This window comes from Callithrix jacchus, chromosome 22, assembly GCF_049354715.1.
Source record: "Callithrix jacchus isolate 240 chromosome 22, calJac240_pri, whole genome shotgun sequence".
Classification (NCBI taxonomy): Eukaryota; Metazoa; Chordata; class Mammalia; order Primates; family Cebidae; genus Callithrix; species Callithrix jacchus.
The window spans coordinates 21121828-21149639 of NC_133523.1; the positions used below are offsets into that span (position 1 = coordinate 21121828).

Here is a 27812-nt window from a genome sequence, read left to right on the forward strand (position 1 = left end):
AGCAGATATTTTATGCCCTTCTCAGAGTAGGAAGCAAGATTAACAGAATGCAGCATTTTAAAATTGAAATTTTATTTTTAAGTTTTTTTTTTTTTTAATGTAAACGGTTTTATTTAGAAACAACCTTTTTGCATTGTAGAATATAAAACTTGGTTTACACTCTATAAAAAATAACCAATATCCAAATTCAAGAGAGCTAGCATTCACAGAACACACGATATGGGTGTGTAGCTACTGTTCACCAGCCTCAGGCTTGATTTAAACCAAAAAAATAATCCAAGGGGATCATTCAAGATTAGCATACAGTGCTTGCTGCCGGGTCCTCAGCATGCAGAAGTTGCTATCTTAGCAGATTAAGGTTTGCTTTTCAAGTGCATGCCTTTAACATAAGGCCTGGGCTCTCTGCACCTAGTGAGGTGTGAAACTCTCTTGCCACACAGTTCACAAAACTAAGCCAGAATTGGTGGCATTATTAAATTATCACTGGTCTTTTTTTTTTGTTTGTTTTTTTTGAGACGGAGTTTTCTTGTTACCCAGGCTGGAGTGCAATGGCGCAATCTCGGCTCACCGCAACCTCCGCCTCCTGGGTTCAGGCAATTCTCCTGCCTCAGCCTCCTGAGTAGCTGAAATTACAGGTACGCGCCACTATGCCCAGCTAATTTTTTGTATTTTTAGTAGAGACGGGGTTTCACCATGTTGACCAGGATGGTCTCGATCTCTTGACCTCGTGATCCACCCGCCTCGGCCTCCCAAAGTGCTGGGATTACAGGCTTGAGTCACCGCGCCTGGCCTATTGCAACCTAATTTCTATATATTTGTGAATGTTTCAGTTTTTTCTATTATTGCTATATACTCTCATTCAATTTTGGTCATAGAAAGTAATCCATAATATTTCAGTTTTAAAAAATTTGTTAAGACTTCTTTTTTGGCCTAACAGGTGATCTAGCAAGAAAAATTTGAATGAGCATTTGAGAAGGGTGTGTGTCCTGATGATGTTTAGGGGTATTCTCTATAACTCTGTTAGGAATAACAGTTTTATATACCTTCAATTCCTCTCTTCCCTTATTAATGTTCTGTCTTGTCTTACTATTATTACAGGAAGTGGGTACTGAAATATCCTACTATAATTATACTGCTTTCTGTGTGTTTCTTGAATTCTGTCAGTATTTGCTTTACATATTGGGAACCCTATGGCTGGGCATTGTGGCTCATGCCTGTAATCCCAGCACTTTGGGAGGCCAAGACAGGTGGATTGCCTTGGCAACACAGTGAAACCCTGTCTCTACTAAAATTTAAAAAAAAATTAGGCGGGCATGGTGGCATTCTACTCCCAGCTACTTGGGCAGCTGAGACAGGAGAATTGCTTGAACCTGGGAGGTAGAGGTTGCAGTGAGCAGAGATCACACCACTGCACTCCAGCCTGGTCAACAGAGTGAGACTCCATCTCCTTTCACGTTTACACATGCAAATTTGTCATAGGTTCCCAGTGAATGAATCTGTAATTGTTTAATGTTGTTCTTAGTCTCTTTGGAGTTTCTACTTAAAGTACATCTTATAAAATATGACAGTTTTTGAAATAAACTTTAAGTATATTTTATAAAATATGACAGTATCTTGTGTGATATTATTTTGACTTCTCTCACTTGGCTAATATTTCCATGAAATTTCTATTTCCATTTTGCCACTCTCAGTCTTCTTTTATCGTTAGATCTTCACTGACTCTTGTAGAAAGGCAAGTTGGATCTTGATTTTTTAAATTTTTATTATAAATCCCTTTATTGAAAGTATGTCTCTTGATGGGAAAGTTAAATTTATATATAGTTAGATAATTTGCTGAAAGAAAAACTGTTGTTTTATTATTTCATTTTTATATCTTTGTCCATTTTCTCTTTCTGTTTTGCTTTGTGTGTTTGAAATTTTTGTATTGATATGCTTTCACTTTTTGTGTGTGTGTGTGTGTGTCTGTCTGTACAGATGTGTTTGTTGTGGTACCTTCAGTATTAAAAATTTCTCAACAGTAAAAGCGTGTGTGTGTATGTGTATATATATTTTTTTAGATAGAGTTTTGCTCTTTGTTGCCTAGACTAGAGTGCAGTGGCACGATCTCTACTCACTGCAACCTCTACCTTGCAGGTTCAAGTGAGTCTACTGCCTCCGCCTCTTGAGTAGCTGGGATTCCAGTTGCCCACCACCACACCCGGCTAATTTTCCTATTTTTAGTAGAGACAGGGTTTCACCATGTCAGCCAGGCTGGTCTCGGATTTAGACCTAAGCTAATCCTCCCGCCTTGGCCTCCCAAAGTGTTGGGATTACAGACATGAGCCACTGCGCCTGGCCAAAAGAGTATATTTAAATGTGGTAAAACATTAACTTCAATTGCATACAAAAATTCTTCCTCATTACATCTGCCCTCAGATTTGTTATTCATGTTGCTAATTGTATCTTTTTATGTTGTATATTCATTAACAGATTTCTATAATAATTTTTATGCCTTTATCTTTCAACTTTTAGATAATAATTAAAAATGCTTTCTCCACCGTTGTGATAATTCTAAGCAATTTTATTTTTGTGTATGTGCACATCATTCCCAGAAAGTTATGTATTTTTACATAATTATGTGTTGTTTTCTTGCATCGTGTTATTTTCAGCAAAGATACTATATATCAGTATCTTTGATATATAGGAGATAGGTAGGGTACACACAGTGCCAGTATGCTTTCTCAGCATTTGGTTATTTTGGAATGGGTTTTACTTTTTATTTGGTAGGACAGTTTTGCTGACTATTATATTCACTTGACAGCTGTTTTTCTTCAGGATTTTGAGACTATCACACAGTTTACTTCTAACCTGAAATGTTCTTGCCGACAGATTCACTGGTTATTATATAAGACTATGCTTGTAAATGACACATCACTTTTGTCTTGCAGCTTCTAAGATTCTCTTGTCTGTGACTTTTACAATTGTGCTATATATGTTTTTGTTATAAATATCTTCTGTGTATATCCTAGTTTGCTGAACTTCATTTTTATATTTTTTTACTTTTATAATTTTTCAGTTATATTTTTATCTCTACAATTTTTGTTTCTGTAACAATGTTAGTATTTTTGTTATCCTCCTTTCTCTGATTTTCAATCGTAGATTATGTTCCTATTTTACTCACTTAGTGTTATTTGATTTATCTTAATTTTTTTTTTTTTTTTGAGATGGAGTTTTGTTCTTGTTGCCCAGGCTGGAGTGCAGTGGCATGAAATTGGCTCACTACAACCTCTGCCTCCCAGGTTCAAGCGATTCTCCTGCCTCAGCCTCCTGAGTAGCTGGGATTACAGGAATGCACCACCATGCCCGGCTAATTTTGTATTTTTAGTAGAGCTGGGGTTTTGCCATGTTGGACGGGCTGGTTTCAAACTCCTGACCTCAGTGATCCACCTGCCTCGGCCTCTCAAAGTGCTGGGATTACAGACATGAGCCACCACGCCCGTACTTTTCTTAAATATTAAAAATTAATCTATCAATCTATATTTTTTAGGTGGAGTTTTTGCTCTTGTTGCCCAGGCTGGAGTGCAATGATGCAATCTCGGCTCACTGCAACCTCCACCTCCTGGGTTCAAGTGATTCTCCTGCCTTAGCCTCCCAAGTAGCTGGGATTACAGACATGCAGCACCACACCCAGCTAATTTTTTGTATTTTTAGTAGAGACGGGATTTCACCATGTTCGTCAGGCTGGTCTCGAACTCCAGACCTTAGGTGATCCACCTGCCTTGGCCTCCCAAAGTGCTGGGATTACAGGTGTGAACCACACACCCGGCTTATCTCTATTTTTTAATGGTTTTGCTTTCTAAAAATTTTAGAAATTTTTTGATGGGGCCATGGTGACCTAATATTTTCCATGTTGCAATCTTCGATTGAGATTTAGACATTTAAAAAAGCTCTCTCACAATCTTGATAATGCAGCTCTGTTCTGCATAGTCTGAAATCAATTGTCTTGGTTAGAGATTCTGGCAGTCTCTCAAATATGTTGTTAGCATGTGTCTTATCTGAAACTTTGTTTTTATTTTTTAGTTAAAGAAGTGTATTTGGCTGGGCATGATGGGTCACGCCTGTAATCCAAGCACTTTGGAGGCCAAGGCAGGCGGATCACCTGAGGTTGGGAGTTCAAGACCAGCCTGACCAACATGGTGAAACCCCGTCTTACTTTAAAAAAAAAAAAAAAGAAGAGAAGTGTATTCATGTTTCATCTTAATAGTCAGTGGTCACTTTCTACACCTGTTCCCTATCTGTGGTACTGCAGTCTCTCCGCTGTTTGGTCTCAGCAGACTCAAATTGTCATTGCAATGTATGCCACTATTTCTTTCAGCATTTTATGTCATGGGAAACTAAAACCAGCCTCTGGTAATATCCCTAGAAGCCAGAAATAAAGATGTATGTGCCAATTTATTTCTTGTCTTTTAAAAACAAAACCAGGAGTTGGCAGTTTACTTCTAGAGGCACTATGTTTTACTGGGGAACAGGCGTATGCTAATATAATATTGATGTAAATAGAGGGCATTAGGTAAATATGGTCTATCATAATCTGTGTTGGGTGGGTGTAACAGAACATTTTTTTTTTCATTCTGTGTGACTCTTTGCATTGTATTCAGCTGTGGCACTGCACACACTTATTTATACATTATCCGCAAATATATTTTGGTCAGTATGTCTTTGTTACATTTATAGATGTTTATGAAGAAATTAGAGTCTGGTATTTTGCTGTGCCGTGTTGCTCATGTAGTTTATATAATTTTAGAGGTTACATTTGTAAAGTATATATATCTGAGACTAGTAAGTGAAGTAATTTGTTGTTCTAATTTTTTGTTTAGTTACATGTTCTCATTTTGCTGAAGACCTTTTGCCAGAGCAAGACATAAAAGATTCTTTCCAGAAAGTGACACTGAGGAGATATGATAAATGTGGACATGAGAATTTACAGTTAAGAAAAGGCTGTGAAACTGTAGGTAATGGGCAGCTACACAAAGGACGTTACACTGCTCCTAACCAATGTTTGACACCAACCCAGAACAAAATGTATCAATGTGATATTTATGTACAACTTCTTTATACATTTTTAAATTCAGGTAGATATAAGATAGGACATACTGGAAAGAAACCTTCCCAATGTAAAAAATGTGGCAAATTATTTTGCAGGCTTTCACAACTGACTCAACATAAGGTAATTCATGTTAGAGAGAATACTTACAGATGTAAAGAATTTGGCAATGCCTGTAATCAGTCCTCAACCATTACTAACCATAAGAGAATTCACACTGGAGAGAGACCCTACAAATGTAAAGAATGTGGCAAAGCATTTAACCACTACTCAACCCTTACTACCCATAAGAGAATTCATACCGGAGAGAAACCCTATAAATGTAATGAATGTGGCAAAACCTTTAGCATATCCTCAACCTTTACTAAACATAAGATAATTCATACTGAAGACAAACCCTACAAATGTAAAGAATGTGGCAAAGCCTTTAACTGGTCCTCACACCTTACTAGCCATAAGAGAATTCATACTGGAGAGAAACCCTACAAATGTGAAGAATGTGGCAAAGCCTTTAACTGGTCTTCAACTCTTAATAAACATAAGAGAATTCATACTGGAGAGAAGCCCTACAAATGTGAAGAGTGTGGCAAAGCTTTTCACCGGTTCTCAAGACTCACTCGACATAAGAAAATTCATACCGGAGAGAAGCCCTACAGCTGTGAAGAATGTGGCAAAGCTTTTACCTGGTCTTCAAGGCTTACTAAACATAAGGAAGTTCATAATAGAGAGAAACCTTACAAATGTGAAGAATGTGGCAGAACTGCTAACCAATGCTCACACCTTATTGTTCAGAAAACCATTAATACTTGAAAAAACGTGTATAAATTTTAAAAATTGTGGAAAAGCCATTAATATCTGCTCACTTCCTAACAACAGAGAGTTGATACTTACTAAGAGCACTGTAAAGGCAATCACTGTCAAACATTCTTGTAGAGGCTGGGCATAGTGGCTCACGTTTGTAATCCCAGCACTTTGGGAGGCTGAGGCTGGTGGATCACCTGAGGTCAGGAGTTTGAGACCAGCCTGACCAACATGGTGAAACCCTGTCTCTAAAAAAAGAAAAAACAATCTTGTAGAAAATATAAGCCTTAAGAGTAAAGGGAAACTATGTATTCCGAGGAAAAGCATTACAATATAAGAGGGTTGTAGTGCCTTTACTTGTATCATAGATGTTATTGTACACATTTTGTACTAAAGGAAAACCCTGAACCAGTTGTACAAACTTTGTTCAACATCCAAAAATTTATATTGAAGAAAAATCCAGCAAATGTAAAAATTTGGAAAAACATTTTTTCCCCACAAACTATAGCTTAGAAAACACTGGATATATTTCTAAGATATATTTTTGCATATGCAGTAAGCACGAAAAAAATATTTCATTCAAAATTGAGTCTGTAAATAACAATGTAAGGTACAAATAACTAATAAACCGTTCAGACATTACACTAAAAGTGCTCAGTATAGAAAATAAAACTAAAGTTGTCAGATAAATTATTTGTATGTAACTTCAAAAAGAACAACATATTTTGCAAAGTTATAATTACATTCAAAGTGTACTTTTTTTTCTTTTTTTGAGAAAGAGTCTCACTTTGTTACCCAGGTTGGGGTGCAGTGGCGTGATCTCAGCTCGCTTTCAACTTGCACTTTTGGGTTCAAGCAGTTCTGTCACAGCCTCCCGAGTAGCTGGGAGTACATGCATATACCAGCATGCCTGGCAATTTTGTGTGTGTGTATTTTATTTATTTATTCTGAGACAGTATCGCTATGTCGCCAGGCTGGGGTGCAAATGGCAAAATCTTGGCTCACTTGCAACTTCCACCTTCCTGGTTCAGGCGATTCTGCCTCAGCCTCCTGAGTAACTGGGATTACAGGTGAGTGCCACCATGCCCAGCTAATTTTTATATTTTTAGTAGAAACGAGGATTCACCATGTGGTCCAGCTTGGTCTCAACCTCCTCACCTCAAGAGATCTGCCCACCTCATCCTCCCAAATTTTTAGATTATGTGTAAATTTAATTTTAATATATATTTTTTACCATGTTAAGACTATTGTGTGTTTAATGAAGCATTATGCTACTAACTTTAACCTATCACACCTTACTCATGGGTGTAGGTAAATGGTGGTAGCAGTATATTATTTGGTAACATAGTGGAATAGCATCTCAAGTAATCTCTTTTGCCAGTAGTTTTAACCAGCAGATAAGTTAATATTGTTTCCATAGTTTAAATATTTATCTTTTTTAGTTATTTAAATTTATTTTTCTTATATTTTGGGTAAACATAATATGTATTTATATTTATGCAAATCTGGCATTTTTATACAGGCATATAATATATAATTAGATCAGGGTAAATTATGTAACCATCACTTGTAACATTTATGTTTTATATTACAAACCACTCTATTATATACTTTTAGTTATTTTAAAATGTACAATAAAATTGTTATTGACTACATGATTATTTTTATGGTCATAAAAATTATGTATAAGTAGAAATAAAATCAACTCATTTCTGACTCTTAAACATTTTCAGATATTTGTAACATATATATTTTTTGAACTGGCCTCTGCATGCAAACACACACAGACTTTTAGTTTTGATTTACATAGAGTTAAATATACACGTGTATTGTTCCAAAGATAAATTTTAGATGTAAGAAAATTACACGGTTATAAGTGTCTTGATGTGAATCTATCTGTTTTCTGAAGAAAAGAGCACTATTGGAACAGAAGGAATCATTTTAATAAGGTGGGTAATTTACTAGAAAACAAAAAGAACTCAAAAATGCTGAAAGCAAATCTGTACTCTCTGTATGGAATGTATTAGTGTAAAATTTTAGGGCTTATGGTACCTGGTACTCAGGCTAGGCCCATAATTTTATTGTGTGTTTTACATATTTTTTGTTGTGTAGTTTATGGAGTATTCATTATGGGAGCTGGTCAGAGATTATAATAATTTTTATAAAATTGAATCATGCACACAAAATAATTTTTAGATATAATTCCAAAATTAGGGTATTAGTTTGCATATTTAGTTAGAACATTGCATTTTGTTTTATTCGTTGGAGAACCTTATATAAGCCTACTTTTTTTTGTTACTGTTTCTTTCACTTTTTATTAGCGGCAAGTAAATCTATTGATCCGATTTGCTGAGGTAAGCACTAGGGAGACGTCATAAGTCATGAGGATGTAAATCTATAAATGTAGCACACAAATATGAAAGCACTTCCTGTGTCACAGATGATCCATCATAAGCCATAAATATTCCTGCTGGAGTTAGTTTGTAACTTCAAATCAGAGCTAAAAATATCATTGGTGAAGAAATAACACTGATTTTTCATGTGGAGAAGGCATTTTTGTCTAGGCTGCCAAGCTGACTCTTCCTGAATTTAAAGAGAACTTTGGCTTTTGTTTTCTAATTATCCTGTTTTGTTTGGCTTACTATATGTCTTATCATAGAGGTTATATTATATACATTACAGCTTCCTTCTTTTACTGTGTTATGGCAACAGTTTTCTCCCTGGTGTCTTTATGCCATGGCATTTCACATGGTATTTTATAGGTTTTAATGAGAAAGTTTTTTTTTTTTTTTTTTTACTAGGCAAAGAACTTTATTAACCTTGGTTTCAAACTTGATTCCCAGGCTTCTTCGGCTTAATTAGCTGCAAAGAATGAATTGTGTATAAGCAAAAAACTGAAAAGAGCTGCAGTGTCCAAGGGGCTTGGGCTTAAAAATATTAGAGATCTAGATTTTATCAGATCCATAAACAAAAATTTCTTAAAAAGCAGTCATAATATAAAATAGCAGCTCCCAGTAACTTCTTCAAGTTTTATCTTCAGGAGTTGACTCAATTCAGTTTGCCTCATTCTTGGAAGCCTCATCAAAATTCTCCACAAGATCTGGAACTTCATCATCATCCTCCTCTCCAGTAGCAAGCGGTGCTTTTCCATCCACAGATTGTTTGGGCAGAGCTTCAGCCAGTCTCCTTAAACTGGTCAGACTGTCTGCCCCAAGCTGGTTTAAGATGCTGGGTAGCATTTCTGTCAGCTGCTTTGTCTCAGCATGGCCTGTAATGGTGAAAGTGTTCGCTGCCAGAGATGCCTGAACTTTAGGGTTGTTAAAGTGGATCACTGTTCCTGGGTTTGTAAACATATTCATCTCTTCAATACCAGAGATATTGTTCACCCCTAACTTCTTTAAGGAGAACTGAAGTTTTTTATCATCTGCTGTAGCTGTTCTATGAACCACCTTCTTTTTGCGAGCAGTTCCTTTCCCACCAATGCGCACTTGTGCCTGCAGTTTGGCGAGTTTTTCCTGGTTCATGATTGTTTCTTTCATCTTGTCGGAGCGGATAAGAGGTCGCGAGGGGGACTAGGGTTGGTGCTCAGGGGGCCTCGGGTGGACCAGCTGAAATTAGGCGCACACAGGCGGGGACGCAAGATCGAGAAAGTTATTTTTTAATGAACTGAAAAAAGTTGTTTTAACTAGAGAATTCGCTTATCATTATAACTTTCAGATTGATAAATAAGAAGCATACATTTTTCATGGGTGAGAGAACCCATCACTTAACATTGTTTCTTTGTAAAAGAAAAAAAAAATTTTTTTGTGATGGAGTCTCACTCTTGTCACCCAGGCTGGCATGCGATGACGTGATCTTGGCTCACTGCGACTTCCACCTCCTGCGTTACCTCAGCCTCCTGTGCAGCTGGATACAGGAACCTGCCACCACGCTCAGTTAATTTCAGTATTTTTAGTAGAGATGAGGTTTCATCATGTTGGCCAGGCTGGTCTTGCTGACCTCAGGTGATATGCCCTCCTCAGCCTCCCAAAGTGCTGAGATTACAGGTGTGAGTCACTGCACCTCTCCAGAAAAATCTATTTGATTCTAACACAAAGTGTGCTAAATAATTTGTTAGAGACTCTTTTTTTATTTTTTTTTTCTTGGCTCACTGTAACCTCCACCTCCCAGGTTTAGCACTTCTGTCCTGGCCTCCCGAGTAGCTGGGATTACAGGTGTGTGCCACCATGTTCAGCTAATTTTTGTATTTTTAGTAGAGACAGGGTTTCACCATGTTGGCCAGGCTATTCTTGAACTCAATACCTCAAGTGATCTGCCCACCTTGTCCTCTGAAAGTGCTGGGATTACAGGCATGAGCCACTGCACCTGGCCAGAAACCATGTTTGAAAAGTGATTTTAAAAAACTTTTTGAGACGGAATCTCGCTTTGTTGCCAGGTTAGAGTGCAGTGGCACGATCTCACCTCACTACAACCTCCGCCTCCCGGGTTCAAGCAATTCTGCCTCAGCCTCCGGAGTAGCTGGGACTACAGACATCCGCCAACATGCCCAGCTGATTTTTGTATTTTATTAGAGATTGGGTTTCACCATGTTTGCCAGGATGATCTCGATTTTTTTTTTTTTTTTTTGAGACGGAGTTTTCGCTCTTGTTACCCAGGCTGGAGTGCAACGGCGCGATCTCGGCTCACTGCAACCTCCGCCTCCTGGGTTCAGGCAATTCTCCTGCCTCAGCCTCCTGAGTAGCTGGGATTACAGGCACGCACCACCATGCCCAGCTAATTTTTTTATTTTTAGTAGAGACAAGGTTTCACCATGTTGACCAGGACGGTCTCGATCTCTTGACCTTGTGATCCACCGTCCTCGGCCTCCCAAAGTGCTGGGATTATAGGCGTGAGCCACCACACCCAGCCTCTGAAAACAGATTTTTAAGAGTTATAGTAATTGAAGATTTTTTTTTTAGAGGGAGTCTTACTCTGTCGTCCAGACTGGAGTGCAGTGGCACGAGCTTGGCTCACTGCAGTGCTTTTCCGCCTCCTGGGTTCAAGCAATTCTGCCTCAGTCTCCCAAGTAGCTGGGATCACAGGAGTGCACCACCATACCCAGCTAATTTTTTGTATTTTTTAGTAAAGACGGGGTTTTACCGTGCTAGCCAGGCTGATCTTAAACTCCTGATCTTATGATCTGCCCGCCTCGCCCTCCCAAAGTGCTGGGATTACAGGTGTGAGCCAGGGTGCCCAGCTGAAGATGTTTTAATTTTAGCGTAGTATACTTAGAGCACAAGTTATATTTCTATGCAGAATTTTCTGTTTTGTAGTTGTGAGTTAGAGTTGCAAAACAATAAAATGACCTCTGTGGATTTTAAAGTCGGAGTAATACTTATTTTCCATATTGATATAACAATTTGGAGAAATATCTCGTTTTACATAATTTTTTGAGTGGGTGAAATTCAGTCTACGGTTTTTGCTCTTAGTCATCTAACTGTAGCCACCTCCTTGGTCATTGGTAAGTGACTGATTAGTAATTCCAATCTATTTCACTCTTGTCACTGAGCAAACAATATTCTATATTCAATGAGGAAGAGTAGTTTTATATTAGATTTTTGGAAACTTTCAGCAACTGTAGACCACTCAATAGATTGTGATGTACATACAGACAGAAATTTTCTGTGTTATTATAGGCTCATCCTGGCTTTTAATATAAAAATTTAATATATTTTCAAAGTAAAATCCAGAGTTCTATAATGTCATGAGACGGGTATCGTTAGAATGTGTTTACCAAAATATTTGTGTTAAGCTTAGTAATGAGTACTTTAAACCAAAAATCAATGTCTACGTAGTATATAAAAGTTTAAAAAGTGTTTTGTTTTGTTTTTGTTTGTTCGTTTTCTGTTTTTTTTTAGATGGAGTTTTCGCTCTTGTGCAGGCTGGAGTGCAATGGCACAACCTCGGGTCACCGCAACCCCTGCCTCCTGGGTTCAAGTGATTCTTCTGCCTCAGCCTCCTGAGTAGCTGGGATTACAGGCACGTGCCACCACGACTGGTTAATTTTGTATTTTTAGTAGAGACAGGTTTCTCCATGTTGGTCAGGCTGGTCTCCAGCTCGCGAGCTCAGGTGATCCACCCACCTTGACCTCCCGAAGTGCTGAGATTACAGGCGTGAGCCACTGCTCCCAGCCAAAAAGTGAGTTTTAAGATACTCTTTATTTCTACTAGATTAGAAAATTCGATGCCAAAATGTGGGCTCAGGAATGAAAACAAAAATTGGGTGCAAGGGTGTTGTGGATTGTGGTTAAGATTGAAACTCAGTATCAGGTGGTTCCTGGTTGCATCTCAGTTCTGCCGCTCATGGGCTGCATGACCTGAATACAGTTTCACGACTCGTCTGTGCTTCACTCTCCAGCTGTACGGTGAGGATAATAGTGCCCGAATTCCAGGGGTCTGTAAAGTTGACGCAATTAATGCAAATAAAGATGCCAGAAGAGTGCCCAGCATATAGGGAGTGTACGGGAAGTTTATTAGCTTTTATTTGTTGATTCTGTTACATCATAATCAACAAAAAGCCTGAAAACAAGGTGGCCACATCAGTGGTTTGCAATCCATGTTCGTTCTAACTAGTCATTCTGGGGCTGTAATGGAAATTGAATGCTTTCAACACTATCCTTGCAAATTCCCACATATTCACATAGAGGATGAATATAAATATGATGGAAAGATTTTTCATTGAGTACTGCTCTTTTTTTTTTTTTTTGAGACAGACCTTCGCTCTTGTTACCCAGGCTGGAGTGCAATGGCGCGATCTCGGCTCACCGCAACCTCCGCCTCCTGGGTTCAAGCAGCTCTGCCTCAGCCTCCCGAGTAGCTGGGACTCTACCATGCCCAGCTAATTTTTCTATTTTTTAGTAGAGACGGGGTTTCACCATGTTGACCAGGATGGTCTCTATCTCTTAACCCTCATGATCCACCCACCTCAGCCTCCCAAAGTGCTGAGATTATAGGCGTGAGCCACTGTGCCTGGCCACAAGTACTGCTCTTTAACATGCCAGTAACACTAGATAAATGAGCACCTAAATGTTGAGCACTTGCCAGTCTTAAATTAGGCAAATTGTTCCCTTATCTACTTAGTTAATACATTTCTCATGGCCAAGTATGTTCATTTGATAAATTTAAATGTAGTGTAAAAAATATATTTAAATACCTTTTTTCTAATAAAGGTAATCAGTTAGGCACTTAGAATTTTACTCTAAACAGTTGCTTTAAAGTCTGTCTTTTAAAGTATTATATTATTTTGAACATTAAAAATCAAGATGGCCAGGTGCTGTGGCTCACGCCTGTAATCCCAGCACTTTGGGAGGCTAAGGTGGGTCAATCACCTGTGTCAGGAGTTGAAGACCAGCCTGGCCAACATGGTGAAATCCCATCTTCACTAAAAATACAAAGTCAAATGCCTTGCTCATTTAGTGATGTAGGTAAATAATGGTTTAATATTATGAAGAGTCTGAACACTTGCTCTTGTCGCCCAGGCTGGAGTGCAGTGACACCGTCTCGGCACCTCAGCTCACTGCAGCCTTTCTCTCCTGGATTCAAGTGATTCTCCTGCCCCAGCCTCCTGAGTAGCTGGGGTTACACACGTGTGCTATCACACCCAGCTAATTTTTGTATTTTTAGTAGAGATTGCATTTCACCATGTTGGCCAGAGTGGCCTCCAACTCCTGACCTCAAGTGATCCACCCACCTCAGCCTCCCAAAGTGCTAGGATTACAGGTGTGAGTCACCAGACCCCGAAAGAACTTTGTAATACATTTATCCTGAATATACCTGTTTAGCATAATGCCATAAATTTCTATATACATTTCTAAGTAAATTTAGGCTTATTTTCTACAAATATTATTCTGGACATCCAATTATAAATGCTATGAACACACTGGAAGACAATAAATGTATTTACTGAATTTTACAGTATCTCAGTTATCTTTACCTAGAGTATTAAATATTTCTCAATCAAAATGGTGCACTGGCGCCATCTTAGCTTACTGCAACCTCTGCCTCCCAGGTTCAAGCCATTCTCTTGCCTCAGCCTCCCAAGTAGCTGAGACTACAGGTGTGAGCCACTACACCAAGCTATTTTTTGTAATTTTAGTAGAAATGGGATTTCACCATGTTGGCCAGGATGGACTTGAACACCTGACCTCAAGTGATCTGCCCGCCCCCGCCTCCCAGAGTCCTGGGATTACAGGTGTAAGCCACAGTGCCCTGCCTCTAAGCCTGAACTTTATTTCCTGAATGCAATTTAAAAGGGTCCTAAGGCTATAAGAACTTAGTCATACACAAACATAAAGAAAATACTAGTTTAATCAGGTAAGATGTGGCTTTGGGTAGGGAAAAACCCAAATTATTTCTGGAAAGTTTTCTGATTCTTTTTAATATTTTAATATTCTTTTTGCCATTTTTTTTGCTTCCATCTTTGCTATATAAATGAAAAGCAACACAGATCCTATTGTTGAGCTCTTCAAAGAAGCCTTGGATAGAGAATCTGAAGACTATTCTGTTTTTTTCTTTGAGTGTAGACAGCTTTGACAATTTTCGAATTAAAGAAAATTTCGAAGTAATTGAAAATTTTCTAACATGGTGAAACCTCGTCTCTACTAAAAATACACACACACACACACACACACACACACACACACACACACACTCTGTAGGGAGGCATGGTGGCATACACATATAGTCCCACTTACTTGGAAGGCTGAGACAGGAGACTCTCTTGAACCTGGGAGGCAGAGGTTGCGGTGAGATCGCAACACTCCACTCCAGACTGGGTGATAGAGTGAGACTCTGTTTCAAAAAAAAAAAGAAAGAAAGACACAAATAGAAATATTCTATTAAGTAGGATACATGGTACTGTCTTTATAATAATCTTTGCTTCCGTTTTTTAAAATTAATAATTCATATAAGATTACTTCTATTATTTTAGTACTAAGTTTAGAAATCTTGTTTAAGTTATTGTCAGCCCAGGCCAATTTCAAACTGTAATATTGGAATTAACAGAGTTTTGTAAGGATTTTTGTTTCTGCAAAATATCCTCAATGTATGCACAAGTTTTTATACATAGAAACAATGTCCATTAGTGGGCTTTTGCATAAAATTGGCCTTCGACAGGGTTCAAATCATGTTGTTATTGATGGTTTTATTTTTCACTTTTTAAAATTTAAATTTAAATTTTTATTTTACTTTCAGTTGTACAGAATGTGCAGGTTTGTTATGTAGGTATACTTGTGCCATGGTAGTTTGCTGCATCCAGCAACACATCATCTGGGTTTTAAGCCCCAAATGAGTTAGGTATTTGTCCTAATGCTCTCCCTCCCTTGCTCCCAACCCCCTGAGAGGTCTGGTTTGTGATGTTCCCCTCTGTCTGTCCATGTGTTCTCATTGTTCACTTCCCACTTATGAGTGAGAACATGCAGTGTTTGGTTTTATGTTCCTGTGTTAGTTTGCTGAGAATGGTGGCTTTCAGTTTCATCCATGTCCCTGCAAAGGACATGAACTCATTCTTTTTTATGGCTGCCTAGTACTCCATGCTGTGCCACATTTTCTTTACCCAGTCTATCATTGATGGGCATTTGGGTTGGTTCCAAGTCTTTGCTATTGTAAATAGTGCTGCAATGAACATACATGTGCATGTATAGTAGAATGATTTATAATCTTTTGGGTGCATACCCAGTAATAAAATTCCTGGGTCAAATGGTGTTTCTGGTACTAGATCCTCGAGTAATCACCACACCGTGTTCCACAATGGTTGAACTAATTTATACTCCCACCAACAGTGTAAAAGCATTCCTATTTCTCCACAGCCTCATCAGCATCTGTCGTTTCCTGACTTTTTAATAATTGTCATTCTAACTGGTATGACATGGTATCTTGCAGTTTTGATTTGCATTTCTCTAACAACCAGTGATGATGAGTTTCTTTTCATGATTGTTGGCTGTATAAATGTTTTCTTTTCTTTTTTTTTTTTTTTGAGATGGAGTTTTGCTCTTGTTACCCAGGCTGGAGTGCAATGGCGCGATCTCGGCTCACCACAACCTCCGCCTCCTGGGTTTAGGCAATTCTCCTGCCTCAGTCTCCCGAGTAGCTGGGACTACAGGCGCATGCCACCATGACCAGCTAATTTTTTTTTATTTTGAGTAGAGATGGGGTTTCACCATGTTGACCAGGATGGTCTCGATCTCTTGACCTTGTGATCCACCAGCCTCGGCCTCCCAAAGTGCTGGGATTACAGGTGTGAGCCACCACACCCGACCAAATGTCTTCTTTTGAGAAGTGTCTGTTCATATCCTTCGCCCACTTTTTGATGGGGTTGTTTTTGTCTTGTACATTCATTTAAGTTTCTTGTATATTATGGATATTAGACCTTTGTCAGATGGGTAGCTTTCTCTCTTCTTTTCTTTCCTTTTTTTGATCAAGTTTTGCTCTTGTTGACCAGGCTGGAGTGCAATGGCCCGATCTCAGCTCACTGCAACCTCCGCTTCCTGGGTTCAAGCGATTCTCCTGCCTCAGTCTCCTGAGTAGCTGGGATTACAGGTATGTACTACCACGCCCAGCTAATTTTTGGTATTTTTAGTAGAGATGGGTTTCTCCATGTTGATCAGGCTGGTCTCAAACTCCTGTCTCAGCCTCACAAAGTGCTGGGATTGTAGGCATGGGCCATCATGCTGGGCTAATGATAGTTCCTTTTGCTGTGCAGAAGCTCTTTAGTTTGATTAGCTCCCATTTGTCAATTTTGGCTTTTGTTGTAATTGCTTTTGCTGTGTTAGTCATGAATTCTTTGCCCATGAAGGTGCCCTGAATGGTATTGCCTAGGTTTTCTTCTAGGGTTTTTACGGTTTTGGGTTTTACTACTTTTTTCTTTTTCATACTAGAAGTCTACAGTAACCAAATACATTACTTTTTGTTTTTTTTTTGCAAGTTTCACTTTTGTCACCCAGGAAGGAGTGCAGTGGCAAAATTTCAGCTCACTACAACCTCTGCTTCCTGGGTTCAAGCTATTCTCCTGTCTCAGCCTCACAAGTAGTTGGGATTACAGGCATGTGCCACCACACCGAGCTAATTTTTTTTTGTTTTGTTGTTGAGACGGAGTTTTGCTCTTGTTACCCAGACTGGAGAGCAATGGCACGATCTCGGTTCACCGCAACCTCCGCCTTCTGGGTACAAGCAATTCTCCTGCCTCAGCCTCTCTAATAGCTGGGACTACTGGCGTGCACCACCATGCCCAGCTAATTTTTGTATTTTTAGTAGAGACAGGATTTCACCATGTTGACCAGGATGGTCTCGATCTCTTGACCTCGTGATCCACCCGCCTCAGCCTACCAAAGTGCTGGGATTATAGGCGTGAGCCACTGTGCCTGGCCTAATTTTGTATTTTTAGTAGAGATGGGGTTTCTCTGGGTTGGTCAGTCTGGTCTCAAACTTGTGACCTCAGTGATCCACCTGCCTCGGCCTCCCAAAATTCTAGGATTACAGGCGTGAGCCACCGTCTAGGCCAGGTTTTACATTTAAGTCTTTAATTCATCTTGAGTTAATTTTTGTCTGGTATAAGGAAGGGGTTCCGTTTTTGTTTTCCACATACTGGCTAGCCAGTTTTCCCAGCACCATTTCTTAAATAGAAAATTATTTCCCCATTGCTTGTTTTTGCCAGGTTTGTTGAAGATCAGTTGGTTGTAGATGTGTGGTATTATTTCTGAGGCTCTGTTCTGTTCCATTGGTCTATATATCTGGTTAGACCAGATATATACCATACTGTTTTGGTTACTGTAGTCTTGTAGTATAGTTTGAAGTCAGGTAACGTGATGCCTCCAGCTTTGTTTTTTTTGCTTAGGATTGTCTTAGCTATCTGGGTTCATTTTTGGTTCCATATGAAATTTAAAGTAGTTTTTTCTAATCTGCAAAGAAAGTCAATGGTAGCTTGATGGGAGTAGCATTGAATCTATAAGGGTACTTTGGGCAGTATGGCCAATTTCATGATATTGACTCTTCCGATCCATGAGCATGGAATTTTTTCCCACTTGTTTGTGTCCTCTCTTCCTTGAGCAGTGGTTTGTAGTTCTCCTTGAAGAAGTCTTTCACATCCATTGTAAGTTGTATTCCTAGGTATTTTATTCTCTTTGTAGCAATTTTGGATGGGAGTTCACATGTGATTTGGCCCTATGCTTGTCTATTATTGTGTATAGAAATGCTTGTAATTTTTACACATTGATTTTGTATCTTGAGACTTTGCTGAAGTTGCTTATCAGCTTAAGCAGTTTTTGGGCTGAGACGATGGGTTTTTCTAAATATACAATCATGTCATCTGCAAATAGACAATTTGATTTCCTCTCTTTCTATTTAAATATCCTTTATTTCTTTCTCTTGCCTCCTTGCTTTGGCCAGAACTTCCAATACTTTGTTGAATAATAGTGGTGAGAGAGGGCATCCTTGTCTTGTGCCAGTTTTAAAAGGGAATGCTTCCAGCTTTTGCCCATTCAGTATGATATTGGTTATGGGTTTATCATAAATAGCCCTTATTATTTTGAGATATGTTCCATCAATACCTAGTTAATTCAGAGTTTTTATCATGAAGGGATGTTAAATTTTATCGAAGGATTTTTCTGTATCTTTTGAGATAATCATGTGGTTTTGTCATTGGTTCTGTTTACATGATGGATTACATTTATTGATTTGTGTATGTTGAACCAACCTTGCATCCCAGGGATAAAGCCAACTTGGTCGTGGTGGATAAGCTTTTTGATGTGCTCCTGGAATTAGTTTGCCAGTATTTTATTGAGGATTTTTGCATTGATGTTCGTCAGGAATATCGGCCTGAAATTTTCTTTTTTTGTTGTGTCTCCACCAAGTTTTGGAATCAGGATGATGCTCACCTCATAAAATGAGTTAGGGAGGAGTCCCTCTTTTTCTATTGTTTGGAATAGTTTCAGAAGGAATGATACCAGTTCCTCTTTGTACCTCTGGTAAAATTCGGTTGTGAATATGTCTGGTCCTGGGCTTTTTCTGGTTGGTAGGCGATTACTGCCTCAATTTCAGAACTTGTTATTGATCTATTCAGGGATTTGACTTCTTCCTAGTTTAGTCTAGGGAGGGGGTATGTGTCCAGAAATTTGTCCGTTTCTTCTACGTTTTCTAATTTATTTGTATAGAGGTGTTTGTAGTGTTCTTTGATGGTAGTTTGTATTTCTGTGAGATCAGTGGTGATATCCCCTTATTTTTATTAAGTCTATTTGATTCTTCTCTTTTCTTCTTTATTAGTCTAGCTAGTGTCTATGTATTTTGTTAATCTCTTCAAAAAACAGCTCCTGGATTTATTAATTTGTTGAAGGAATTTTTGTGTCTCTATCTCCTTTATTTCTACTCTGATCTTAGTTATTTCCTGTCTTCTGCTAGCTTTTAAATGTATTTGTCTTACTTCTCTAGTTCTTTTAATTGTGATGTTAGGCTGTTGATTATCAATCTTTTCAGCTTTCTGATGTGGGTCTTTGGTGTCGTAAGTTTCCCTCTTAACGCTGTTTCAGCTGTGTCCCAGAGATTCTGGCACATTATCTCTGTTCTCATTGGATTCAAATACCTTCTTTATTTCTGCCTTTATTTCATTATTTACCCAGTAGTCATTCAGGAGCACATTGTTCAGTTTCCATGTAGTTGTGCAGTTTTGAGTGAGTTTCTTAATCCTGAGTTCTAATTTGATTGCACTGTGGTCTGAAAGATTGTTTGTTATGATTTCAGTTCTTTTGCATTTCCTGAGGAGTGTTTTGCTTCCAATTATGTGATTGATTTTAGAATAAGTGCTATGTAGCACTGAAAAAAATGTATATTCTGTTGATTTGGGGTGGGGAGTTCTGTAGATGTCTATTAGGTATGCTTAGTCCAGAGCTGAGTTCAAGTCCTGAATATCCTTGTTAGTTTTCTGTCTCATTGATCTGTCTAATATTGACAGATGGAGTGTTAAAGTTTCCTAGTATTATTATGTGGGAGTCTAAGTCTCTTTGTAGGTCTCTAAAAACTTGTTTTAAAAATCTGGGTGCTCCCGTACTGGGTGCATATATATTTAGGATAATTAGTGATTCTTGTTGCACTGTTCCCATTACCATTGTGTAATGCCCTTCTTTGTCTTTTTTTATCTTTATTGATGTAAAGTCTGTTTTAGTAGAGACTAGGATTGCAAACCCTGCCTTTTGTTCTTGTTTATTTGTTTTGCTTTCCATTTGCATGGTAAATATTCCTGCATCCCTTTATTTTGGGCCTGTGTGTGTCTTTGCACGTAAGATGGGTCTCCTGAATACAGCATACTGATGGGTCTTGACTCTTCATCCAATCTGTCCATCTGTGTCTTTTAATTGGGGCTTTAGCCCATTTACATGTAATTGTAATATTGTTATGTGTGAATTGGATCCTGTCATCATGATGCCAGCTGGTAATGTTGCACATTAGTTGATGCAGTTTCTTCATAGTTTCATAGGACTTTATATTTCGATGTGTTTTTGCAGTGGCTGCTACCAGTTTTTCTTTTCCACATTTTGTGCTTCCTTCAGGAGCTCTTGTAAGGGAGGCCTGGTGGTGACAAAACCCCTCAGCCTTTGCTTTTCTGTAAAGGATTTTATTTCTCTTTCACTTATAAAGCTTAGTTTGACTGTATATAAAATTCTGAGTTGAAAATTATTTTCTTTAAGAATGTTGAGTATTGGCCCCTACTCTCTTCTTGCTTACACTGTTTCTGCAGAGAGATCCACCGTTAATCTGACGGACTTCCCTTTGTACATAATCAGACCTTTCTCTCTGACTGCAGGTAACATTTTTTTCTTTATTTCAAACTTGGAGAATCTAATGAGTATGTGTCTTGGGGTTGCTCTTCTCGAGGAGTATCTTAGTGGTGGTCTCTATATTTCCTGAATTTGAATGTTGGCCTGTCTTGCTAGGTTTGGGACATTCTCCTAGATAATATCCTCAAAGTGTGTTTTCCAGCTTGGTTTCGTTCTCTGCATCACTTTCAGGTATGCCAGTCAGTCATAGGTTTGCTCCTCTCACATAGTCCCATCTTTCTTGGAGGCTCTGTTCATTCTTTTTTATTCTTTTTTCTCTAATATTGTCTTCACAACTTTTTCTATTAAGTTGATTTCCGTCTCTGATATTGGTTCTTTGGCTTGATCGGTTTGGCTATTGATAATTGTGTGTGGTTCACAAAGTTCTCCTGCTGTTTTTCAGCTCCATCAGGTCATTTATGTTCCTGTCTAAACTGGTTATTCTAATTAGCAGTTTCTGTCACCTTTTATCGAGGTTCTTAGCTTCCTTGCATTGGGTTAGATCATGCTCCTTTAGCTCAGAGGAGTTTGTTATTACCCACCTTCTGAAGCCTACTTCTGTCAATTTGTCAATCTCATTCTCCATTCATTTTGTTTTTTCAGACAGACTCCTACTCTATTGCCCAGGCTGGAGTGCAGTGGCACGATCTCAGCTCACTGCAGCTTCTGTCATGCAGTGCAAGTGATTCTCCTGCCTCAGCTTCCTGAGTAGCTGGGATTACAGGCAGCTGCCACCTCAACCAGCTAATTTTTATATTTTTAGTAGAGACAGGGTTTCACCATCTTGACCAGACCAGTCTTGAACTCCTGACCTTGTGATCCAACTCTCTTGGTCTCCCAAAGTGTTGGGATTACAGATGTGAGCCACCATGCCTAGTCTTCTCCATCCAGTTTTGTGCCCTTGCTGGAGAAGGGTTGTGACATTTAGAGAAGAGGCATTCTGGTTTTGGGAATTTTCTGCATTTTTTCACTGATTTTTTCCTCATATTTATGGATTTATCTACCTTTGGTCTTTGAGGCTGATGACATCGGATGGGGTATTTATATGGTGGTCCTTTATATTGATGTTGTTGCTTTCTTTTTTTTTTTTTTTTTTCCCAAGACAGAGTATTGCTGTTGTTACCCAGACTGGAGTGCAATGGAGCAATCTTGGCTCACTGCAACTTCCACCTCCTGGGTTCAAGCAATTCTCCTGCCTCAGCCTCCCAAGTAGCTGGGACTACAGGTGCACCCCACCATGCCCAGCTAATTTTTTGTATTTTTAGTAGAGATGAGGTTGCACCTTGTTGACCAGGATGGTCTCGATCTCTTGACCTCGTGATCCACCCACCTCGGCCTCCCAAAGTGCTGGGATTATAGGCGTGAGCCACCGCGCCCGGCCCTGCTGTTGCTTTCTGTTAGTTTTTCTTCTAACAGTCTGGCCCCTTTCTGCAGGGCTGCTGCAGTTTGCTGGAGGTCCACTCCAGACCCTGTTCACCTGACATCACCAGTAGAGGCTGCAGAATAGCAAGAATTGCTGCCTACTTCCTCTGGAAGCTTCCACCCAGAGGGGCACTAGCCTGATTCCAGCTGGAGCTCTCCTGTCTGAGGTGTCTATCGACCCGTGTTGGGAGGTCTCTCCCAGTCAGGAGGCACAGGGCTGATCATCAGGGACCCAGTTGAGGAGGGCGTCTGTCCCTTAGCAGAGCTGGTGTGCTGTGCTGGGAGAATCCCTCTTGTGATGGGCAGCTATTCTCTTCAGAGCCAGCAGTCAGGAATGATTAAATCCGCAGAAGCTGCACCCACAGCTGCTCCTCCCTTTTCCTCAGGTGCTCTGTCCCACAGAGATGGGGTTTTGTCTCTATGCCCCTGAGTGGAACTGTTACCTTTCCTTCAGGGATGCTCTGCCCAATGAGGAGGAATCTAGAGAAGGAGTCTGGCCACAAGCACTTTGCCATGCTATCCTGAATTCCGCCCACTCCTGACCCCTCAGCCTCCTTAGCATAGTCAGGAGAAAACCGCCTCGTAATGAGACAGAGAAAATGCCTCAGTAATGGGGCATGCCCCTTCCCTCCCTAAACTCGATCATTCCAGGTCAACCTCAGACTGCTGTACTGGCAGTGAGAATTTCAAGCCAGTGGTTCTTGGCTTGCCAGGCTCAGTGAGATTGAGACACGCTGAATGAGACCACTTGGCTCCCTGGCTTCAGCCCCTTTCCAGAGGAATGAATGGTTCTGTCTTGCTGGGGCTACAGATGTCACTGGGTTATGGAAAAAAAAAAAACTCCTGTAGCCAGCTTGGTGTCTGCCCAAACAGCCACCCAGTTGTGTGCTTATTACTCAGGACCCTGGTGCTGTAGGCACACGAGGGAATCTCCTGATCTGCAGATTGCAAAAACTGTGGGAAAACCGTAGTAACCCAGCCAGAAACCCAGTTCCTCATGGTTTCCCATGGGGGAGGGAGGTCCCTGGTGAAGTGACACCCCACCCTGCCTCTGCTCACCCTCCATGGGTTGCATTCACTGCCTAACCAGTCCCAATGAGATGAACTGGGTACCTCAGTTGGAAATGCAGAAATCATCCACCTTCGGCCGGGCACAGTGGCTCACACCTGTAATCCCAGAAGTGTGGGAGGACAAGGTGGGCAGATCACAAGGTCAGGAGATCGAGACCATCCTGGCCAACATTTATTTTTTTTTAGACAGAGTTTTGCTCTTGTCCCCCAGGCTGGAGTGCAGTGGCATGGTATCAGCTCACTGCAAACTCCATGTCCCATATTCAAGTGATTATCCTGCCTCAGCCTCCTGAGTAGCTGAGATTACAGGCATGCACCACCACACCCAGCGAATTTTTGTATTTTTAGAAGAGATGGGGTTTCACCATACTTGCCAGACTGGTCTCAAACTCCTGACCTCAGGTAATCTGCCTGCCTCAGTCTCCGTGCTTTTGTTTTTTGTTCATCTTGACCTAAACTATAATAATAACAATCTAAATTTGCATAGGACGTGGACCCTATATTTAGAACTTAAAGCATTTCTGGCAAAATTCAGATTAAATTAGCTAATAATGCCCTTCAAATTGCTTTCCCCTGCTCCAATAATGAAGTATAACTTCTAGAAACAGCTGAAATGTGTTGTTGTTCAGGTTATATGCTCTTAATGTTACTTGGAAACACAGTATAAAGCCTTGGAAATATCTAAAGAGAGAAAATGGGATTAGCAGTGTTCCAGCTTTCACCTCACTACTTAATAATTGCACTTTTAGCCAATTCATTTACTTGTCTTTAAACTCTACACATTCTGGCAGGGTAGCACTAATTACTGATCCAAATTACTGTTGTTGTTTTTTTTAATGTAGTCTTGCTCTGTCACCGAGGCTGGACTGCAGTGGCATGATGTCAGCTCACTGCAACTTCTGCCTCCTGGGTCCATGGGATCCTCTTGCCCTCAGCCTCTCAAGTAGCTGGGATTAAAAGCATGTGCCACCACATCCAGCTAAATTTATTTTTTAATTTTTTATTATGATATCTTTGAGACAGGGTCTCACTCTGTCACCAGGCTGGAGTGCAGTGGTGTGACCTTGCTTGGCTCACTGCAACTTCTGCCTCCGTGTTCAAGAGATTCTCCTGCCACAGCCTCCCTAGTAGCTGGGATTACAGCCACGTGCCGCCACGCCCAGCTAATTTTTGTATTTTTAATAGAGACGGGGTTTATGTTGGTCAGGCTGGTCTCAAATTCCTGACCTTGTGATTCACCTGCCTCGGCCTCCGAAAGTACTGAGATGACAGACGTGAGCCTCCGTGCCCAGCCTGATTTTTTAATATTTTTAGTAGAGAGAGAATTTCACCATGTTGGCTAGGCTGGTCTTGAACTGCTGAATTCAAGTCATCTGCCTGTCTCAGCCTCCCAAAGTGCTGGAATTACAGGCATGAGCCTCCCTGACCTGCCCTATCTTTAAAAACTGAGCAGGAGGGAAAGGCTTTACCAACAGTGATTAGTTCAAAAAACTGCAACTCTGATCTCTGGCTGGAACGCATATTTGTAGATTGCAAAAGCACAGAATTATCATAATACTGTTGAATTCAAAAATCTAGAAACCTCAGGGAATCCACAGAAGACAGAGCAGATGGTCTGAATAGTCACCTTTTGCTTTGTTTACTCACTTAATTACAGATGGCGAATATGAGAAAATTGCCTTTCTCTTATTTTTAATGCTAACCCTAAAATGGCAAGACTCTTGCAGGTTGAAATTAACAGGTTCTTACTGGCCCTTCAACAGAACGTTAAGGGTAGTGAAGGTGCCTCAGTGGTAAATTCTCCATAAATTCCCGGGTGAACAAATCTGGAGTCTGTTCTTGCCATTCCGAAATTCACGGCTTTCTTACAATGTCTTGATTTATGAGTTGCAAAATATGAGAAATTCCACCTCAGATAATTCTGTTTGTAAATACTTGTTTATAAAAGCTTCTTCACATCGAATAATCTCAAGAGATATAAACACAGCAGTGTAATTGTTAATCCTTGGAAAAAGAATTGACAATTATTTCTGAAGACATGAAAAGCTTCATATAATAAAAAGGCTCTTAAATGTAAATCAGATGTTATTTTTAATTTGGAGAATAATAAATTGCCAGCAATAAAAAATAAATCATTCTTCACTATTACCATGTGACCAATCGCTGGTCCATATAGGTTTGCACTGATTTTGTTTTTTCCAGTCTCAAGTAATCTAGCACAGAGACAAAGAGTGAGTTTGAAGCATAAATGGGGTGTTCCTGAAAGGAAATAAAGTGCCCTTGGGAAAGAATCAAGAGATCAAGTGAGATCAAGTGCCAGAGAAAGGTCATATATCAGTTAAACTCCGCTATTTTGCCCCTCAGTGTGCATGGTTGAGTGTCTTGCCCAAGTTTTGAGGTTTTATTACAAAGTTGCTCCCCATGAGCTCAGCATGTGTTCTGTTTTCAGGATGTTTCCCCCTACCTGGAGCCAGCTGAGATGACTTACTCCCTGCTCTAACTGGGTAATCAAGTATATACATACATAGACAGATGATAGATAGACAGATGATAGATAGATAGATAGATAGATAGATAGATAGATAGATAGATAGATGATAGATAGAGAGATAGATAGATAATAGATAGAGATAGTTATGGAGTTTCACTCTTGTTGCCCAGGCTGGAATGTAATGGTGTGATCTCGGCTCTCTGCAACCTCTGCCTTCTGGGTTCAAGTGATTCTCCTGCCTCGGCCTCCTGAGTCGTTGGGATTACAGGTATGCACCACCACACCCGACTAATTTTTTGTATTTTTAGTAGATACAGGGTTTCTCCATGTTGGTTAGACTGATCTCGAACTCCTGACGTCAGGTGATCCACCCGCCTCAGCCTTGCAAAGTGCTGGAATTACAGGTGTAAGCCCCCGCACCTGGCCCTAGATATTCTATTGGCCTTGGAGATTTTGGTATGTAAAGCTTTTACCGATCAATATATGTAGATCAACTTTCTTAACTTTCATTGTAATATGAGCTTGATTTTTTTGTTGATATTTTATTTTATACTTAAAAATGTATTGATTAATGGCTTAGACAACTTCTCTTACAACTTCTAGAGATAAGGCTTCCTAAAGATACAAGTTTGTCTTCGGATATTTGGGATATTTTGAAAGCTTTCTAATTAAAAGAATTGAACTGAGGCCAGGCACAGTGGCTCACGCCTGTAATCCTAGCATTTTGGGAGGCTGAGGGGGTTGGATCACTTGATGTCAGGAGTTCAAGACCAGCCTGGCCAAAATAGTGAATCCCCATCTCTACTAAAAATATAAAAATTAGCCAGGCATGGTGGTTCATACCTGTAGTCCCAGTTACTCAGGACGCTGAGGAGAATTGCTTGAATGCAGGAAGCAGAGGTTGTAGTGAGCCAAGATCGTGCCACTGCACTCAAGCCTGGGTGACAGAAAAATCAATTCAAGCTCAGCTACCTGAAGCCTCCCCCTCCTGTGTTCCAATGATTCTCCTGCCTCAGCCTCCCAAGTAGCTGGGATTACAGGTGCCGGTTGCCATGCCTGGCTAATTTTTGTATTTTTAGTAGAAATGGGGTTTCACCATGTTGACCAGGCTTGTCTCAAACTCCTGACCTCAGGTGATCTGCCCACCTTGGCTTCCAAAGTGCTGGGATTACAGGCATGAGCCACCATGCCTCGTAGGGTCCAGCCCTACTAGGGTCATGGGGTGCCCCCATCTCTGTGTTTTGGCGCTGGATCCAAGGTGGGGAAGGGTCGTGAGTGAGGTCATCTTAAGGGTAGTGATAGGGTCAAGACAATTATGTGAGCGATAAGGGGTCCACCCCCATTAGGTCACCGAGTCAAAGAGGTGGGCAGTACAAGGCCCCCCTCCAATTAGGTTACCGAGGCAAGGAGGGTGCAGTGTGCAACATCTCTGATCTAGGGGTAGGCAACTTCTAAGACTTTCTATGGAAGGAGTTTCAAGTCAGCAGAGTAGCAAGAGAGCTGCCAGGATTTACAGCCACCTAGGTGTGATTATACCAGAGGGGTTTTAAGTCCTTGGATGTTCGTGGGATTGGGGGCCAGAGGCCAGCTTTCCATAAGAACTGGACACGATGCAACTCCCTTACAGGAGTGACTCTTGCTCCAGGCCTGCCGTACAGCGGGTATCTTTATAATACTGTATGCTGCCGCCTGGGCTGGACTGCCATGTAGCACATGCCTTTTCAGGCAGGGGCACTACCACCCAGGCCACTGATTTTTGTCCTGGTATGGCTGTTTTCCCCTAGTTCATGCACTGCACTATGTCTGCTCTTGACACTCCTCCGACTACGAACTAAGATATGATTATATAAAAGGAAAGAAATGAGCAGTATGTTATTCTTCAGGCACTAGTTGTGCTGGGGGGCTACTTAGCTCTCCTTCCTCGGTGCCCAGAAGGGGGGTTACCCACAATGCCCTGCTGGGAGTTTTTATCTTGATAAAGGACTACATGTGCTCTCTAAAATGCATTTCCTTATACATTATTGGATGTGTTCTGCAGCTGTAGGCAAAGATGGAGTGTGCAGCCCTTGATTATTTTACTGCTGTCTGCTGAGCCCGTGGCAGT

General features: G+C 40.2%; 1 protein-coding gene and 1 pseudogene across 7 annotated transcripts in view; one reads left to right on the forward strand and one right to left on the reverse strand.

Annotated features, from left to right (window-relative positions):
• LOC108590173 (uncharacterized) overlaps window positions 1-27812 on the forward strand; it is a 63275-nt gene that overhangs the window by 28223 nt on the left and 7240 nt on the right. For 4 of the 6 annotated variants that reach the window (XM_054249768.2, XM_035285608.3, XM_054249770.2 and 1 more), the window contains one exon: window positions 4857-7608. In XM_054249768.2, coding sequence (XP_054105743.2) covers window positions 4857-5893 — 1037 coding nt within the window. In that variant the 3' untranslated portion in view covers window positions 5894-7608. Of the gene's footprint in view, window positions 1-84; window positions 636-4856; window positions 7609-9718; window positions 9931-11781; window positions 11903-16361; window positions 16460-25878; window positions 25977-27812 lie in introns of those variants that run through there. The other 2 variants (XR_013531348.1, XM_078362089.1) reach the window with 2 other exon arrangements.
• Window positions 8668-9506, reverse strand: LOC118150189 (transcription factor BTF3 pseudogene; annotated as a pseudogene). Its single transcript, XR_013531349.1, has one exon. The product of XR_013531349.1 is annotated as a transcription factor BTF3 pseudogene (transcript).